Source organism: Siphateles boraxobius, unplaced genomic scaffold (assembly GCF_051911475.1).
Source record: "Siphateles boraxobius isolate OS27281-9 unplaced genomic scaffold, OSU_SipBor_1 26, whole genome shotgun sequence".
Classification (NCBI taxonomy): Eukaryota; Metazoa; Chordata; class Actinopteri; order Cypriniformes; family Leuciscidae; genus Siphateles; species Siphateles boraxobius.
Genome location: NW_027508876.1, coordinates 17,448,263 through 17,468,863, shown reverse-complemented (window position 1 = coordinate 17,468,863; position 20,601 = coordinate 17,448,263). Strand labels below are relative to the sequence as shown.

The 20,601-nt window shown below is 46.1% G+C and overlaps 1 protein-coding gene across 3 annotated transcripts in view; it reads right to left on the bottom strand.

The window, feature by feature from the left end:
- The window catches only part of tpk1 (thiamin pyrophosphokinase 1), a 78,292-nt gene that overhangs the window by 43,976 nt on the left and 13,715 nt on the right, over window positions 1-20,601 (bottom strand). For all 3 annotated transcript variants that reach the window (XM_077244534.1, XM_077244537.1, XM_077244536.1), the window contains one exon: window positions 292-361. In XM_077244534.1, coding sequence (XP_077100649.1) covers window positions 292-361 — 70 coding nt within the window. The remainder of the gene's footprint in view (window positions 1-291; window positions 362-20,601) is intronic.

The window sequence follows — 20,601 nt, the reverse complement described above, 5'->3', positions numbered from 1 at the left end:
ATGAAAAGGGGACCCAAACAAAAGAAAACAATTGAAAACCGCCCAGGAGAGGAGAGAAGTACCCAATTTAGAGGCCTGGAGATGAATCTGGCCTGTCAGCCACTGACAAAAGGTGATGGATTAGGAGTTAAGTCCTCTGAAAGCACTCTGGCAAGCAGGATACTCCTGAGGCCTCCTACAAGTCCAGCGGTTCTGAGAATGAACATGTGCAATGACACCAGAACCTTGACATCACCAGATCCATCTCTGCCCTCCGAGTCAATAGTGATGGGAGCCAAAATAGGTTCTCACCTCTCACGACGACCCTCCGTGAGCCGGTACAGATGATTGGCACCTCCGTCGGCACATGCCCGGATCTTGGCTGAAACGGCAAAAAAAGAAAGAAATAGGAGGTGCTTAGGTTAATCCTTGATCGGCTTCATTACAACTCAGATCTCGGAGCAAAAATGAGTGAAGAGGTAAATATCATTGAAATCACATTATACGGCTATACGTTTGAAGCCATTTCAGAGCCCATCTCGGTAACTGCTGACATGCTGAAATGAAAACAAATAGATTATTCTAGATCATGGCCATCATGACAGTAATGGCTCCCTTGTGCCTTTCGCGAAAGCACTAATCATTTCAGGATGAAGGTCAGTCTGTCCTGTCAGGATCATCATCGATTCTGATAAGCATGGTGAGACTTGTCATTTTCAAGGTAAGGCCAGTGGGAAGCTAAATCCAGTTAAACATGCCACTGGTTTTGACAAGGGATATGACAGCCACATCTACATAATGAAACTTTATCTACACTGTGAAATATTTCATATATTATTATATAATATAATGATATAATGAAAAACAGATATGAAAAAATATATAAATACACAATAAAATATTAAAAAGTAAAATTATAAATCTGACATAATCAGATTTTCATTGAAGGCCTATTTATTCATTTATAATGCATTATAACAACTAAATATATATTTATTTAATAGACACATTTATTTAATCAATTGTTAAATATTTATTAAATCATTGAATATATATATATATATATATATATATATATATATATATATATATATATATATATATATATATATATATATATATATATATATATATATATATATATATATACAGGTCCTTCTCAAAAAATTTGCATATTGTGATAAAGTTCATTATTTTCCATAATGTAATGATAAAAATTAAACTTTCATATATTTTAGATTCATTGCACACCTCTCAAAAAATTAGCATATCATGAAAAGGTTCTCTAAACGAGCTATTAACCTAATCATCTGAATCAACTAATTAACTCTAAACACCTGCAAAAGATTCCTGAGGCTTTTAAAAATTCCCAGCCTGTTTCATTACTCAAAACCGCAATCATGGGTAAGACTGCCGACCTGACTGCTGTCCAGAAGGCGATCATTGACACCCTCAAGCAAGAGGGTAAGACACAGAAAGAAATTGCGGCGTGGCATGGAGGCAATCAGCTTGTGGCACTGCTGAGGTGTTATAGAGGCCCAGGATGCTTCGATAGCGGCCTTAAGCTCATCCAGAGTGTTGGGTCTTGCGTCTCTCAACTTTCTCTTCACAATATCCCACAGATTCTCTATGGGGTTCAGGTCAGGAGAGTTGGCAGGCCAATTGAGCACAGTAATACCATGGTCAGTAAACCATTTACCAGTGGTTTTGGCACTGTGAGCAGGTGCCAGGTTGTGCTGAAAAATGAAATCTTCATCTCCATAAAGCTTTTCAGCAGATGGAAGCATGAAGTGCTCCAAAATCTCCTGAAAGCTAGCTGCATTGACCCTGCCCTTGATAAAACACAGTGGACCAACACCAGCAGCTGACATGGCACCCCAGACCATCACTGACTGTGGGTGTACTCAAGTGCTGCTTATCTGTAGCCCAGGTCAGGCGCTTCTGCCGCCGTTTCTGGTTCAAAAGTGGCTTGACGAGGAGAATGCGGCACCTGTAGCCCAATTCCTGCACATGCCTGTGCACGGTGGCTCTGGATGTTTCTACTCCAGACTCAGTCCACTGCTTCCGCGGGTCCCCCAAGGTCTGGAATCGGTCCTTCTCCACAATCTTCCTCAGGGTCTGGTCACCTCTTCTCGTTGTGCAGCGTTTTTTGCCACACTTTTTCCTTCCCACAGACTTCCCACTGAGGTGCCTTGATACAGCACTCTGGGAACAGCCTATTTGTTCAGAAATTTCTTTCTGTGTCTTACCCTCTTGCTTGAGGGTGTCAATGATCGCCTTCTGGACAGCAGTCAGGTCGGCAGTCTTACCCATGATTGCGGATTTGAGTAATGAAACAGGCTGGGAGTTTTTAAAAGCCTCAGGGATCTTTTGCAGGTGTTTAGAGTTAATTAGTTGATTCAGATGATTAGGTTAATAGCTCGTTTAGAGACCCTTTTCATGATATGCTAATTTTTTGAGATAGGAATTTTGGGTTTTCATGAGCTGTATGCCAAAATCATCAGTATTAAAACAATAAAAGACCTGAAATATTTCAGTTGATGTGCAATGAATCTAAAATATATGAAAGTTTAATTTTTATCATTACATTCTGGAAAATAATGAACTTTATCACAATATGTTATTTTTTTGAGAAGGACCTGTATACACTCACTTAAAGGATTATTAGGAACACCATACTAATACTGTGTTTGACCCCCTTTCGCCTTCAGAACTGCCTTAATTCTACGTGGCATTGATTCAACAAGGTGCTGAAAGCATTCTTTGGAAATGTTGGCCCATATTGATAGGATAGCATCTTGCAGTTGATGGAGATTTTTGGGATGCACATCCAGGGCACGAAGCTCCCATTCCACCACATCCCAAAGATGCTCTATTGGGTTGAGATCTGGTGACTGTGGCGGCCATTTTAGTACAGTGAACTCATTGTCATGTTCAAGAAACCAATTTGAAATGATTCGAGCTTTGTGACATGGTCTATTATCCTGCTGGAAGTAGCCATTAGAGGATGGGTACATGGTGGCCATAAAGGGATGGACATGGTAAGAAACAATGCTCAGGTAGGCCGTGGCATTTAAACGATGCCCAATTGGCACTAAGGGGCCTAAAGTGTGCCAAGAAAACATCCCCGACACCATTACACCACCACCACCAGCCTGCACAGTGGTAACAAGGCATAATGGATCCATGTTCTCATTCTGTTTACTCCAAATTCTGACTCTACCATCTGAATGTCTCAACAGAAATCGAGACTCATCAGACCAGGCAAAATTTTTCCAGTCTTCAACTGTCCAATTTTGGTGAGCTCTTGCAAACTGTAGCCTCTTTTTCCTATTTGTAGTGGAGATGAGTGGTACCCGGTGGGGTCTTCTGCTGTTGTAGCCCATCCGCCTCAAGGTTGTGCGTGTTGAGGCTTCACAAATGCTTTGCTGCATACCTCGGTTGTAATGAGTGTTTATTTCAGTCAAAGTTGCTCTTCTATCAGCTTGAATCAGTCGGCCCATTCTCCTCTGACATCTAGCATCAACCAGGCATTTTTGCCCACAGGACTGCTGCATACTGTATGTTTTTCCCTTTTTACACCATTCCTTGTAAACCCAAGAAATGGTTGTGCGTGAAAATCCCAGTAACTGAGCAGATTGTGAAATACTCAGGCCCTTCTGGCACCAACAACCATGCCACGCTCAAAATTGCTTAAATCACCTTTCTTTCCCATTCTGACATTCAGTTTGGAGTTCAGGAGATTGTCTTGACCAGGACCACACCCCTAAATGCATTGAAGCAACTGCCATGTGATTGGTTGATTAGATAATTGCATAAATGAGAAATTGAACAGGTGTTCCTAATAATCCTTTAGGTGAGTTTATATATATATATTCTCATTATATATATTCAATAATTCAGTAAATTTATATATACATAAATAATATTTGTATAATTGTATGCAATTAATTATTATATACAATTAATATAATGTATAAAAATATAATCGGTATATTTATTACATACAAATAAATAAATAATAAAATCCTAAAATTATGAAATATACTGTGTAAAAAAGTGCATAAAGCATAATCAAATGGTATATATATTTATATTTTGCAATATATTTCAGATTTAGTATTATTATAATTAATAATATATAAAACAGTATATTTAAAAAATTCATAACTATTAATAAAATTATGAAAAGACGTATTATGACAACCTTAAAGCACTATATAAACAGGCTTCACGTGAAGTGTTACCTGAGATTCGGTTTCAGTTTGTGAACTCAGTGCAGGCTAATAAATCTTGAAAAGATGTCGCAGCATATGCTCAATTGGAAACATACAAAAAAAAAACATCTAAAAGTGACTTTAAAATGATAATCCTGCCGACTTTGAAGTCTGACACGAGCAGAAGTTCAGAAGAAGTGCTCTTGACTTTTTGTAGATGATGAACTAAAGCACACAGATGTGGGATTCACTCTCTAGACAATAGCAAGAAGTAACAAATAGGAATGTAAAATTTTAACTGAATAAATTAGTTATTTTAAACCAGGTGCTTTGAGAGTGACGGCTTTCCTTTGAAGACTTCTCTTCCTTCTTTTATCAAGTTACTTGGTTATAAGCCTGCAATCCTATTGTTTAAAACAACACAACCCCAACGGTACTGCATTTAAAAACAAACAACGGTGACTTTTTACGTTTTGTTTTTCTCACATAAGTTCCATGAAAAAGGGAGGGGACATTTTCATGGTTGCATGAAACAAAGACGATATTCTAGGACAATCACTCCGATGTTATGCTTATGAGAGTGAGGAATTGTCACAAAGATCATGTCAAGAAGAACGTAATCTTGTCAGCACAGTTGGTTTATGACCAAGCGTCAAGGGAAGAGAATTGGATCATACACCTCATGAATAATGGAATGCGTTTGTAAGACACTCCTGCAATCCTAATGGACACGATGACTTTGGGCATACTGTTAAAACAACTTATTTCAGGTGAAAGCATGAGGAGAATCAAGGGAAATATTTTAAACAGTTAAACACCTGTACAGATTGGTGACACAGAAGAGGGACAACACGAGAACATTCACTTTCAATTTACATACAACCTTCAATGACTGAATAAGATTCTGCAGTCCTGAAAAAGTGATAATACACTTTATGAATGCTTATAAGTCTTCTTGCTCTGGGTGACATACAAATGACACTTTCGTTTGTTCTCCCACTTGTCTAGACTTCTAAACAATGTCTTAGACTACATAACTCAATAAATCAAAGTCAACCTTGCATTTGTACTGCAGTATCTGCAGTTTAAAGGCTATTCTGTGGTCAATTACTGATTGACATAAGCTACAGAGTCTCTCCTATATCAACAGGGCATTCACTACACAAAAATAGGGCTGTCAATTAAGATCAATCACATAATAATCTCATAATCACATGAGAAAAGTCATCAACTGATTGTTCGTTTATCAAATAAATTTTTTTTGGCATCGTACCAAATTAATGGTATCCATCCATGCTGAAAAAAGCCCATGAATTAATTTAATGAATTCAGACATTGCATTATTGTTCGTAACATTATTTAAGTAAAGTCTTGAATAGACAAAAAGTGTATATAGTGTTTATAACAGTTTATAGCTTTTTTATTTCCATATTCTTGAACATACATATACATTTTTAAGACTTTTATGTATGACAAAAATCTTTGAGTTATTTGGGTCTCTTTCGCACTATAAGAAAAAAAGTGAGGTGATCACGCTGGGGCAACCGCCGACCCCAGGGGGTTAAGACAGTATTTTGTACATGTTGTATTATTGCATTTTTTATTACAATAATTTATTTTAGACTATTTAAAAGAGTGGTTTAATAATAAAGCAAGTAAAACTATAAAATAATTAATCAAATTTTTTTTTTTACAATGGTGCAAGGTTCACTCCTCTCTGTAATGACCCATGGACCCATGCTTACACGATTACACTGCAAAATCATTTCCTCTTCAGTTCTGAAATAATGCCTCATGATGATGCATCCAGGCCAGTAATTCATTAGTTCCCAGACAGATAAATTGGTCTGGCAAAGACATCATTATTTGTTCATAGTGTGATTACACTGGCGTTTTCAATGCAGTCTCAGAAGGTGAATAAAATAAGCTGTTCTGTAAAGATCCTATCAAAGTAAACAGCATGCAACATATCTAACTTGAAAAAACAGGGCGTAATTCAGTCTAGCTGTGAACTACATCTAGGAGCAAGACTTGAAAGCTCCGGACTGAATGCAAATGACTCATTATTTCAACACCAGGCAAATCTATTAATATGAAGACTTCAATAAAATGAAGACATGCAGAGCACAAAAGGCAATAGTCTAACATTCATGGCCATGAATCTTGACAATCGACGGCGCTTAATCTGCTGTCAGTTCTAAATGTGCTGTTAATACCTGTGGTTTTAATCACAGCTACAAGATCATGTGAGCTGCTTCATCTAAGACTTTGAATTTAAGAATCATCATCTTTTGGCATCGGTCAAACAGGTAAGGAACATTGAATCGGTGAGTCATTACAATCAAAAAGAAGTTAACGGTGGGACCTCCAATAGTAAACAACCAACCATTCTCACTTTTTGGTGAGGCAGCATTACGGCGCACGGAGACGCTGGAGAGGGTAAATCATCTCTGAACGCTCTTTCACCGAAGCCCTGGTGCAGGACAGATAACCTTGTAAATAAACACTTCATAATCCACCAGCGGTACTTCCTCTGGCTGTCCTGAACTTTTGCTACTCGGTCTGTATTTTATGGGGGACAAATATTGATGAGGCAGACTTTGCTGTCGCTGATTTAATGTCTTTTGGCAGTGGAAGTGAAGTGAAGCCTGTGGCCTCTGTTAATCAAAGAGGGCAGAGTGGTCAACGAGCAAAATGGAAGGTTAGTTTGCCTTTTAAGCTGGTTTCTTTATCCTCAAAAGAGTTCAGAGAAAGATAATGGGTACACAACTTTTAATTTAAGTCTATAATTTTGTATTTCCTTTGAAATAGAAAGTTTGAGCAGAATATATTTTCTAATAGCCTTTTTCACAGGCATAAATCATTTGATTCTTGCTGTCTGTTGAAGCATTGGCATTTATCATTCTAGAGAGCATCTGATTGGACAAAAATCATGGAGTACAAGATGAATCATCAATATGTCAGCTCCATTTTCCTTGAAGAGAAAAACTAAATTTTGTCCAAAAGTTTGGGGAAGGTAAGTTTTTTAAATGTTTTTGAAAGAAGTCTCTTGCTCACCAAGACTGCATTTTTTGATCGAAAATACAGTTAAAATATTGTGAAATATTACAGTTGAAAATAACTTTTTCTATTTGAATATATTTTAAAATGTAATTTATTCCTGTAATGTCAAAGCTTAATTTTCAGTAGCCATTACTCCAGTCTTTGGTGTCACATGAACCTTCAGAAATCAAAGCAGCATTCATTTTGTTGTGTTGCTTAATAGTGTTGTGGAAACGTGATTTTTCAAGATTACTTAACGAACATAGACGGCCTCAAAGCTATAACAGAAATGGCATTAGAGCCAAAAAATGTTGCCACAACATCATTATCAACCCCATCAAGTGATCTAAACTCACAATCCGTCCGTAGACCAAAACGCTCAAAAAGATTTAAATAAAAAGTTCTGCAAATCCTCTATCGCTGTATAGCAAAACGAATCATCAAAAAAATCAGGTTGTTTCACACTTTTCAATACCGAGGGAAGGATAATAATGATTTCACATACCACAATATGTGGAAAAAGGGTTTCTGGACAGGAGAGAGAAATGGTGTACTAGAGTGTGTCTGATTTTTGTGGCACTGTCAATTCTTCAACACTCCAAGCTTTTATCAAAACAGGACGTTTGAAGCATTTCCTTCAATAAACACCCGTGTTAGAGGAGGGTGGTGGAACAGCTTACAGGAGATGACTAACACTTCCACAAATCCGATTTGGTTTACATATTCAACCTTTAAGACGGACTGTCAATACTGTCAATTTTGCAAGTGATGAAATTTGTTTTTGACAGTGTAGTAAATGTCAGGTGTGATGAATATCACTGATGATGTTAGCAGAATGGCAAGAGACTTTCTCATACAACTAAGAGTGTAAGTGTGGAAGTTTTGCCATTGCTCATGTCTACAGTAGCATGACTCACCATAATGCTGAACTAATAAGGTGCGTGAGACAACATAAGTGTCATTTTACACACAAATTCATATCCAAAACCGCTGACTTGTACACTCATTTACATTCACTACATAGTGAATGTTGTCTCTAGGGTGAATAAAAATGAGTGTAATACAGCTTCATAAAAATAGAAATGTACACATTTTGACTGAGAAACAATGCAAAAAAATATATACAGTATACATCTTATAAATAAGATTGATGTGGTTTGGAAACTTTGGATTGGATGTGTTTTTTGCTGTTCCCCAATTAAAAAAATGAAACAGATTTGATTTGGGCACATCAAAAATGAATTTTCAACTTGTTTCATACCAATTGTCGAAGGGAAACGATACTCGGTTACTAACGTAACCTCGGTTCTCTCTAGAGAGGGAACGAGTATTGCGTAAGTTTAGCTTCGGGAAAGATTCATCTTCTCGAGATATTGAAGCCAAAAAATTATCCTTAATTTTGTATTCATTGTCAACGCAGTGCAGCAGCTAGTAGACCTAGAGGAGACCATCTCACGTGCTCATTGGCTGCCCTGCGGGCAACTGCTGCAGCCTACCAATGAGCCCGGCGTGACGTCACGCCCAATGAAGGGCGCCCGCGCCTTCATAGCGTCACAGCCCGCCAGAATGGTGCTGGCAGAGCTGACAGTGAAATAACTTGCGCTCTGAATGGAGTGCCCATCACTTTAGGAACATAGCCATGTCTAGGTCTGAGGATGACTTTAGCCGAATAGGCGCCACAGCTTCTAGACCGTTTGGGGGTGCAGGGACCGTTCCCCTGGGGGAACATTGTCCCTGGACAGTTTTTCTGGGCCGTCGTTCAAATGGCCAGGCACATGTGCCGCCCTCAGTGAACGCAGGTGCATCTGAGACCAAATAAGGAGGCGTTCCGTCAGATTGCAGAGATTTCTGGATCTGACACCGCCCTGACGGTTTACATAGGATACCACAGACATGTTGTCGGAGCGGACAAGAACATGTTGGTCCTGTATGAACGGGAGTAAGCGCTTCAGTGCGTTCTCGACCGCTATCATTTCCAGACAGTTTATGTGAAAACACTTCTCTTGGTCTGACCACTGGCCGAAGACCGGTCTGCCCTCGAACAGCGCCCCCCAACCCGAGTTGGACTCGTCTGTCGAATGACTTTCCGATAAGAGATGGTTCCCATCATCACTCCCTGCTGGTACCAGTCGGCTACTAACCAGGGCTGCAGAGCCGCTATGCAGGTCTGAGTCACTCTGATTTTCTGGCCGCCAGAAACCCAGGTTCGGCGGGACGCGCGAGCATTCTACCAGCGTTGGAGCGGGCACATGCACAGTAGGCCCAGCTGAAGCACTGCTGCAGCTGATGCCATACACCCCAACGTCCTTTGAAATGTTTTCAAAGGGAGAAAGCTGCCCTTCTGGAAAGATGCGGCTAGGTGGCGAACACGGTGCGCGCGCTGTGTCGATAAACGAGCCGTCATGGTCACAGAGTCTAGTTCTATTCCTAAAAAGGCTGGGCAGTAATGAGCTCTTGGTCCAGTTGACCGTGACACCCAAGCTTTCCAGATGACTGAGAAGCACTGTTCTGTGAGATAGCAGTTCTGTCTCTGACTGTGCCAATATCAGCCAATCGTCCAGATAGTTCATTATTCGGAGCCCCTGACTTCTCAGGGGGGCGAGCGCCGCGTCCATGCACTTCGTAAATGTACGGGGTTCTAGGGACAGGCCGAACGGTGTATTGATATACCTGACCGTCGAAGGCGAATCTCAAAAATTGCCAGTGACGGGGTATTATCTGAATCTGAAAATAGGCATCCTTCAGATCTATAGAAATAAACCAGTCCCTCGGGCGAACGTGTGCGAGGATTTTCCTGGTCGTAAGCATTTTGAACGTTCTATTCGCAAGCACTTTGTTCAAATGTCTCAGATCTAGGATAGGTCTGAAGGCTCCGTCCTTCTTGGGTACGAGAAAATATCGGCTGTAAAAACCTGACTCGCTCAGAGAAGGCGGTACCTTTTCTATAGCCCCTTTGCACAGCAGCTTTGCTATTTCTGCGTGAAGTAGGTGTGCTACTTCCGCATTCACTATCGTCGCGGTCCGGGGGACGGCAAATTAATTGAAGTGTATAGCCCTGCTTTATTGTGCTCAGCACCCATTCTGAAATCCCTGGGATAGTTTCCCACGCAGCTATGTGAGCCGCTAGGGGGCGAATGGCCTCCGGGTTCAGATCGCCGCCATTTGCGGGCTTGTGAAACTGCGCACTCTGGGTTCTGGGAAATGGCTGCTCGCTGAAAGCCGAAAACGGCTGATTTATGTGAGATGTCCCAATCAAAAGGGATGGGGAACATTCTTTTTTCACTTTTTGACGCGCGAGCAGCGCTCCGGGTGGAAAAGCTTCCTGTAAGAGTGAGCGCGTGTGCGCGGGCACGAAACTTACAAGTGTATTTGACGCCCCGATCATAATGGACGGGGAGCGTCTTATTAATGCCCTGCGTTTTGTGATAACACTTAAACGCGCGGGCGGAGCCCGGGGGGAGGTTTGTGTTAGCAAGCGTGAACGCTTTCTGGCGGGCACGAGACTTACATTCATAACCTGCTTTTTTGATCGTGTAACAGAGCGGGCAGATAGTGGGCACAGACCTGTGGACACATTTCTTACATTCAACACTCGAGCGGCTTTTATGCGCTTTATGAGAGTGTGCTCTGTGAGTGAAACGAGATTCAAAGTGCTTGTGTGTAGGGGTGAACACTGGGGCGTGGGCACTTTCACTACACTTAAAACACAGACGGCGTGAGCCGGACCAGACATTATACTCTTTTTGAGATTTCTCTGGGTCGCCGTGAAAACGGCGTTTGTGTGCATGCGAGAGGGTGAACAAACCGGCTCGTTGGCTGCTAAATGAACCACTGCAGTAGCCTGTTTAAAGGGGGCTCACAGGGAAATAAACTTTGACGGCGGTCCGGCCGCAGCGGGACACGCGCGTCTTTTCGGAGGCGATGTGTCTGTTAGTAAGCGTGAGTGGGCACGTAACTTACATTCTTAACCTGACATATATGAGGCTGTTCTGGCCGTGAGGCAGAACAGGCAGAAAATAGGCGTGAGCACAGAGTTGTGGGCACGTTTCCTACATCTAGCACTCGAGCGGCATTTGCCAGCTTTATGAGAGTGGGCTCTGCGGGAGACACGGCGGGTATCTTGTTTGTGTGTAAGGGTGAACACCGGGATGTGGGCACCTTTTCTACACTCAAGACATTAACCAGACATTATACTCACTTGAGATTTCTCTGGGTCGCCGCGAGAACGGCGGATGTGTGCAGGCGAGCGGGTTGCATTAACGGCTCGTTGGCTGCCAAATACACCGCTGCAGTAGCCTTATCTAAGGGGACTAACAGGGCGAGACATTTCGACGGCGGCACGCAAGCCCGTCCGGGTCATGCAGAGAGCTCGAGAGGGCTCTGCATGACGTGCGAACGGGGACGCGATGGCGGGGTAGCTCTCTTGTAACGTAAAGAGAGCTAGCCGCGTGCTCGTTGGTCGAGCAGAACTGTATAAAAATGTCTGCTCTTACCACGCATCCAGTACGTCGCGTATGTTGATGCCCGTCCGGGTCATGCAGAGAGCTTGAGAGGGCTCTGCATGACGCGCGAACAGCGACGCGAGGGCGGGGTAGCTCTCTTGTAACGTAAAGAGAGCTAGCCGCGTGCTCGTTGGTCGAGCAGAACTGGGAACAGTGTTTGTATGAGGGCGCGCGCACTAGTAGTGGGCACGGGACCTACATGTGACACAGATGATGCCCGTCCGGGTCATGCAGAGAGCTCGAGAGGGCTCTGCATGACGCGCGAACGGGGACACGAGGGCGGGGTAGCTCTCTTGTAACGTAAAGAGAGCTAGCCGCGCGGCGCTGTGGTTAAGACTTCGATTTGAGCCCGCAGAGTCGACATCGGAAGTTCCTCGCAGTGCTCGCATCCTCCATCGAGAGGGCGAGTCAGCGTGTTCCTGGCCCAGGGAGAGAGCGCAGATGGGCGGTCTCCAACGCTGAGCGGATCTGCACGAGCCATAGGAAGTGCGAGACATCTTGAAAAAGACGTCTAGCTGCTCTTTTAGGAAGTGTAGAACACAGAATACAGAGATAAAAGGATATGTTCGCCGGATAGCGTAGCTCGCACGGATGGCTGAAGGTGGCGAAGACGGCCGGCTTCCTCAGCGCTGCCCTAAGCTGGCTGTTTCGCTTGTTCGACGGCGGCGGTGGCTTCTCTCAGATCCAGTGATGCGAAGAGCTCGCTGAAGAGACGAAAAATCAGGGAAGTCAGCCTACAGCCCCTACTTTTATACGCTAAGCCACGCCCATTCTGGCGGGCTGTGACGCTATGAAGGCGCGGGCGCCCTTCATTGTGCTTGACGTCCTGCCGGGCTCACTGGTAGGCTGCAGCAGTTGTCGGCAGGGCAGCCAATGAGCACGCGAGATGGCCTGCTCTAGGTCTGCTAGCTGCTGCACTGCGTTGACAATGAAAACAAAATTAAGGATAATTTTTTGGCTTCAATATCTCGAGAAGATGAATCTTTCCCGTAGCGTAAGCTAAACTTACGCAATACGAGAGAACCTCTCGTAAGAGAACTTCTGGCTTTACACTACCATTCAAAACTTTGGGGTCAAAAATAATGTTTGGTAACACTTTAGTTTAGGGTCCAATTCTCAAAGCTAAATAGTTGCTTATTAGCATGCATGTTACTAGGATATTGGCTGTTTATTAAAACACATATTAATGCCTTATTCTTCATGACCATATTCTACAACCCTAAATCCTACCCAGTACCTAAACTTAACAACTAACTATTTATAAGCAGTAATTAAGTTTAGGGGTTTACGGAGGCAAAACTCATTATTTACTATTAGTTAATATTTAGTTAATAATAGTGTTTATATGTAATACTTTTGTTAAGAAACAACAGATTCAATTGATCAAAAGCCATAGAGATATTTACATTGTTAAAAAAAATCAAATAAATTTTGTTTTTTGTATTAACCAAAGAATACTGAAAATAATAATAATCACAGTTTCCACAAAAATATTACACAGCACAACTGTTATAATAATAAGATGTCTTTTCTTGATCACCAAATCAGCATATTAAAATTATTTCAGGATCATGTGACACTGAAGACTACTGAACATTCAGCTTTGCCATCAAAGGGGATCACATCACAATAAAAAAAACGTTTAATGTATTATTGATCAAACAAATGCAGCCTCTTCCCAAAACATAAAAATAAATCTTACCAACTTAAATTTTTGAATGGTAGTGTACAAAATAGAAATGGACCCGAGTCAAAGTAACGTCCTGGTTGCGTATGCAACCCACCGTTCCCTGAAGGAGGGAACGGAGGACATAGTCGACGGTCGACTGAATTGGGAGATCGCTAGAGAGCCTGTCTTCTTCGAGTACTATTGAACGAGCCAATGTAATTGGCGTGCGTGATTCGCATCACACACTCCGCCCCCGCGGCGCGGGTATAAATACGGAAGTGGATGCACGCACTAGTTGCTTTTCACTGAGGAGCCGAGAGTAACCCGGGGTCAGCGGTGGTCCAGCGGTAGTGGCAAGGGGACTACGTCCTCCGTTCCCTCCTTCAGGGAACGGTGGGTTGCATACGCAACCAGGACGTTCCCTTTCAGTCGAGAACGTCAGACGTAGTCGACGGTCGACTGAATTGGGATCACCCATCAAAGCCTCCTGATGCCCCCGCAAACTTAAGGCGGGGAAGGACAGGGCTTGGGCCAGGGAAGTCACTGCTGTTCCTACAGGACCACTGGGAAAGCGTTCCCCGTACGTTGGAAGGAAGGGACGCTGCGGAAGCCACATCCAACCCAAGGGAGGTAATGTGGAGAATACACATATGAACTGGGCGGAAACCGGGCAGTCTAACATATGGAATGCCACTGGGGTGGCTCCAGCCTAAGACGGGGGGAGACACACCGGACAGTGACAGCATAGAGACTCTGCCGAGGGAAGACACGGGCTCACCGCAGGGAGCCGTATCGTGGAAGAATACACATATGGGGTCACCGAAGGGACCGCAACATATGGACCCAGCCTAACACAGGTTCCACACTGCTTACGAGTGGTAGGCCTAACACCAGACGTTCCGCACGTCCGACGTCGGAGGGGTGTGGAGGAACTCAACAGGGTTCAATTTTAAGGGAACTCAACTGGAGTAGAAAGGCGCACGTATCCAGTCCATAGGAGGGGAATGGCGCAGCAAGCCGACACTTGAACCGGGCTCACGGTGAAACTGGCTTCATGAGAAGGGAGCCCACGGGAAGCAGCGGTTCAACTAGATGTCGTCCAGCCCCCAACTCTAGAATCTGTTTAGCAAAGTATATCGTCAACGCCCAGGCGGAGCACTTTACACTCATCATAGAGGAGCTCAACACCTAAGTGGACATGTTGCATCTCGGACCTTTGCCGAAATGAAGGAAAGCACTTAATGCAACTTTGCATGGAAACAGCCTTCCCTCTCTGCTGAATTCCAACAGATATTTGAAGAGCTGGTCTGAGGTCTATGACTTGCATTCTGTACACGTCCAAGCGAACGGACAGAGAAGCCAGGGCTGGATCTGCCTCCTCCAGGGCAGCGCTTGCAGGCTCACCACCTGCTCCTATTACGGGAGAGGTAGGAACCTTGGGCACCATCCGAGCCGGGGTCTCAGCTTGTGAGAGTTAGCCGGCCCAGACTCCAGGCACAATACGTTGACCGAAAGCGAGCAAGTCCCTACCCTCTAGTAGAGACCACGCGAGCAGGAGAACTGATATAACAGAATTTTTAACTAACTGCCTGCAGTGGCTCAGGGGCGGTCTCTGCAGTGCAGTCGCACCAGGGACAAGGCCCAAGAGGATAAAGAGGGACACAAGGATTTACAAGACCTTGCTCCTCAGGAACCTGACGATCAGAACGTGCTTCTGCATACTTCTGCAACACGATGAGCGTCGTTTAAACACCGAGGCAACATCATTTTGAGGGTGAAGGAAAACAGCCTACTGCAACCCATTTTGCAGGAAAGAGAGCACTGAAGTGATCGAAAGCTTTCAGGATCTCCTCTGGAGAGAAGACGCACTCAACGACTAGGTTCCACTTCTAAAGGCGTAAGCATGCTACCCAATTCTAGGGGGTGCTCGCAGAAGTGATGGTAACTATCACATGTTCTTGTGATAGCCACCTGAACCTCCGCGTTCAGATGTAAGACCACCCGGAATCTCCGGGGGAAGAACGCGTGTGCCATCGTGCCCCGTCCCCGAAAGAGTTCTCAGGGGAAGTCAGGAAGGCTGTTGAAGGGAACCAGGTCTAGTTGGGCCAATAAGGGGCAACTATGAAGACCTGTTCCTCTCCTGACTTGGCACGTAGGTGCAAGCGACGGGCGCAAAAGACAGGAGCATTGCTCAACACAACATGTGAAGATCACTGGGCTTCAGGAGCATTTTCTGCTCAGCACTTGGTGTTGACAAGTTCACTGAGCTTCAGGAGCATTCCTGCTCAACACCTGAGTGTGATAAACTCACCGAGCTTCAGGAGCATTTCTGCTCAACACTTGAGTACGAAGAACCTCACTGAACGACAGGAGCATTTCTGCTCAGCACTTGAGTGTGACAAGTTCACTGAACTTCAGGAGCATTCCTGCTCAACACCTGAGTGTGATAAACTCACTGAGTTTCAGGAGCATTTCTGCTCAACACTTGAGTGCGAAGAATTTCACTGAACGACAGGAGCATTTCTGCTCAGCACTTGAGTGTGACAAGTTCACTGAGCTTCAGGAGCATTACTGCTCAACACCTGAGTGTGATAAACTCACTGAGCTTCAGGAGCATTTCTGCTCAACACTTGAGTGCGAGGAACTTCACTGAGCACCAGGAGCATTTCTGCTCAGCACTGCGTGTGATGAATTCACTGAGCTACCTGTGATGGACTCACTGAGCTACAGGAGCATTGCTGCTCAACACCTGAGTGCGATGAACTTCACTGAGTTTCAGGAGCAATTCTGCTCAACATGAAGAGTGATGATTTCACTGACTTGCAGGCGCCAGGCGACCATGAGTCGCAGTCACTTTTAGAAGGCTCACTGGGGTTAAACGCATTTCTGCGGGCCCCTGGGGCAGCTGAGTCCCAGTGTTTGTCCAAGGGTAGTCCGCTCGGTTTACCCAAACACTGGCGGAAAAATAAAACCGGGGGGGCAACTGAGCGGCCCCGGAATGGTCATGACCCAGCCGGACCCAGGGGATGGAGTCTCCACTTGCCCTGGCTATAACTGTCGTGAGGCTCGATGGCGGCACGATTGAGTAAGCGGGAGGAGTGGAACAAGGCGCCCTCAGAAGCGTCTGACTCCAAGGAGGAGGTGACGGGTGAGTTTGTGACATGCAGGGGAAGCTTGCGCAACGGTCGCAATGTCTAACAACTCGAGGCACGAATGCCCGTGTAGTCGGGGGTCGCCCAGGCCCCCGTTAAAACACGCCCTTTGTACATGGCCCCTCTGTTGAAGAGGGTTTGGCAGCAGACCGGGATGAACTATAGTCACACAGGGAGAGCTGCTCTGCCACGGTCACCTCGGGACTCGATCGTGAAGCTAGCGCTGAAGCGGTCACATATGGAGGGAGCCAAAGGCTGCGACTACCATATACCCCAGGAGCCTCTGAAAGTTCTTTCAGTGGGACCCTTTCTCACTTCAACACCAGCTGAACACATTCTCATTGGAGAGACATGTTGGACCGAGTACCTCTCCAAAACTAGAAAAGAGATACTCAGCCCGTGGGCGAGATTACTCTCTTCCAGTTGACCTGAAGACCCAACGGGCTCTGGAGCACTCGAGGGGAAGGACACTGTACTGATACTCCACCCTTAGACGCAACACACAGGATGGCCTGCGGTGCGGGAGGTAGAGATCTGAAGCACCTGTCTTTCAGGTCAAAGCTGCAGACCAATCTTGGGCCAAGATGGTCACGACCCACCCCCTAGTAGCACGAAGAACGAGTTTACAACTGGCCTTCGTACCGGCTGGAGGAGCGGCTATATCAAATCCTTCGCCAGCAGGATAAGATAAGCACGCACAAGTCAGGAGCACTGCTCAACACTCGGTGTGATGAATATCACTGAATTTTCAGGAGCACGTCTGCTCAACACCTAATGTGATGACTATCACTGACTTGAGCGGGGTAGCCGAGCCTGAGGTGGGGCAGCAAAGTAGAGAGAGTGGTGTTAGTGTGCTGTGCAACACTTACCTGTCTCCACAAGCGGCAGGGGGCGCGTGAGAAGGCGGATGACCGGGTCCTCGAACGCACCAAGCTGCCTGCTGGCGACCAAGGGGGAGCTGAGGGGTGTAAGGCTATACAGGGTCACACCCACCAGACTGGCCCTCTTGGGACCCAGGAACAGATGAAATTGCTCTCTCTTTGAAGTGTGGGTACCGCTTGCTCCGCTTTTTTTTTTTTTTTTTTTTTTTTTAGGGAGCCAGCGGCGGAACAGACACACACACAAACAAAGGCTCCACCCGGCCCTCACCCGGGGGGAGGGAGTGATCGTGCCACTCCAAGAGCATCTCATCCATTCCTGGGCGGCCCGCTCCGGAATGCTTTCGCTGTCGCTTGCCACCTGGCTTGGCAGCGCCTGGAGCGGGCTGGGCGTCTCTACTGAGGCCTGGGTGGAGGCTGCTGCGGAGGGCCAGCAGGAGCGGCGGCCGGAGAACGCCCACGGCGACGAGCAGGCGGAGGAGCTGCCACCGGCGGCGGGTGGAGGCAGCAGCTGGCCACCGGGGCAGGATGTGCCGGATGACCTCCGTCTGCGCTTGAGCGGCAGAGAACTGTTTGATGCAGTTCTCCACCGCGTCGCCGACCAGCCCAACCTGGGAAATTGGGGAGACCAGGAACCGCACCTTGTCCGCATCCGCCATACCAACCAGGCTGAGCCAACGAAGGCGCTACTGGACCACCAAGGTGGACATCGCCAGACCGATCACGCACGCTACGACACCCGTACCCCGGAGGGTGAGGTCGGATGCAGTGCGGTGCTCACCTATGAGCGCACGGTCTGGATTACCCTCGTGCATGCCATGGGTGCCCTAGCCTGCAGCAACGCCATGGCACGCAAGAGGAAGGGGCTTGCCCACAGGCTTTGTAAGCTCTGCCTGTCGGAACAGACGAAACTCACAGGCCTTAGGGGGGAGACGAGGATCCCCCCAAAAGGCAGCGGCCGCCGGACACAGGTGCACCTGTGTCGACAGACCGCTCCAATGGAGGGACACCTCGCAACCCTTCACCGTTCCTCCATCAAGGGTAATGAGGGGGAAAAGCTAGTCAGGCAGTTTCTGGCAGAGAAAGATGCTGTTCACCACCTGACAAGCTCTCCATGCATTTCGGGAAAGAAAGGCACTGGGGCGGCGAGCTGAGAACCAGCGCGGCCCGCCCCAAGATACCAAACTCCAGATTCCAACCGAGACTGAACGGGACACGGTGGAGGTTCCACTCGAGCCCGGCAGCCTCGGCGGCCCGTTTCAGCATAGCTGATAATTCTGGATCCGGCTCGGGCAACATTGAACTCCCGGAGGGAGACAATGCAGCCGAGTCATCATCTCTAGAAGTCAGCTCACCCTCCGATGCTGCAATCGGCGTCCTGTCCTCCAGGGGAGCCCCGAGTGAAATCGCTGGCCCACCCATTACAGATGGACCAGCAGACAACACAGGAGGCTCCAGTGGTTGCAGTGGAAGGGAGGAGTGAGGAGCCCACAGGGAATGGTTACCGGGCGGGACATCCAACACTATCCTCCGGTCACCCATCCCACACAGCACCCGAGGGTGGGGTATGGTAATGGGGACTCGCTCTCCGCGAACGAAGGCGAGTCTCGCCCTCAACACTGCGACAGTCATGTTCCCACAGTGAAAACATGAGCTGTCCACAAAAGCTGTCTCAGCGTGCTGTAAGCCCAAACACGTGACACAACAGTTGTGACCATCAGAGAGAGACAGGGAACGACCGCACCCAGAAACGCACGGGCGGAATGACATCTTGAAAAAGACGCAAACGCACCCGTGTTGCTCTTTCAGAAAATAGGACCGTCACCAGTGCCGGAGCACACAGGGGAATGACCGCGGCAACACTGAACAGAGAACTGAAACAGTGAAGCACTCACTTTTCCGCCCTCTAACCAGCCATCAACACACACAAACATTTAGAAATTTGTTGCTGTTAAAACAGCAGTTGAGAGCTCAAAGCTCGCGATCACCGCTGCACTCGCGCTGTAGAACACCAGCACTGGGAGAGTCTTCCTGAAGAACACCGACACACTCGCTCGTTGTAGACAACAGCACTCTCAGAGACATCAAACGATCGGCTCCGAAGCGAAAGGCAACTAGTGCGTGCATCCACTTCCGTATTTATACCCGCGCCGCGGGGGCGGAGTGTGTGATGCGAATCACGCACGCCAATTACATTGGCTCGTTCAATAGTACTCGAAGAAGACAGGCTCTCTAGCGATCTCCCAATTCAGTCGACCGTCGACTACGTCTGACGTTCTCGACTGAAAGGGAACTGGCATTTTTATATTGATGCTAACAAAAACAAGGTGGTGAGTAACAGAACTACAAAAGAATCAATAATGGGCGCACAGTAACAAACTACAACAAATTGAACAAACTGTATTTCCGTTCCTCGCAGCCTTATTTTCGTTAGTTTTGAATTAAGCATGGCAGCTACTCTGACATCTAAGGCCCCGTCCACACTACTGCGTTTTCATTTAAAAACGGAGAATTAAAACGAAAACGATCTCCGTCCACACCAGCGTTTTAGCTGCGTATTAGAATTGATCTCCGTCCACATTAAAACGACTGAAAACTCGGATCACGTGACCATTCTCCAACACTGTGCATGCGCGTGCCGGTGTAAACAGGAAACGGATGGACTATTCCTCAGATTTGATGAGGAAGCAAGTAACGTTAGCTACCTCTGCAAAGATTAGAAAATGTCGAAGACCAGAGATTTCTTTTCATGGACCGCCGCTGCACACGGGAATTGTCATAGATCGCTCGAATAATAGTTTGCCTCCGGCGCATGTAGGCAGTTATAGCATTGTAAAATGCAGAATTTGCTTGCACAACAGCTGCTAACAAAGACATCAAAGTCAGTAACGCTTGTAATTCGTTATCCATGTTGCACTCACTAACATCAGCTACGTAGTCCAGGATGTTTTTGTTTGTTTTCTTCCGGTGACGGGACATGTGATGGGTGGCTGACGAATCAGGGAAGGATACGTCATGGGTGATGACACCCAATGATAGAGCCGAGCGTGACCTTCTACGTCATCGTTTCTAAACTCCTCCGTTTTGTCCCGTCTACACTAAAACGCCCTCCGGAGATTCAAAACGAAAAACGGAGCTGCAGCGTTTCTAAACTTCTCCGTT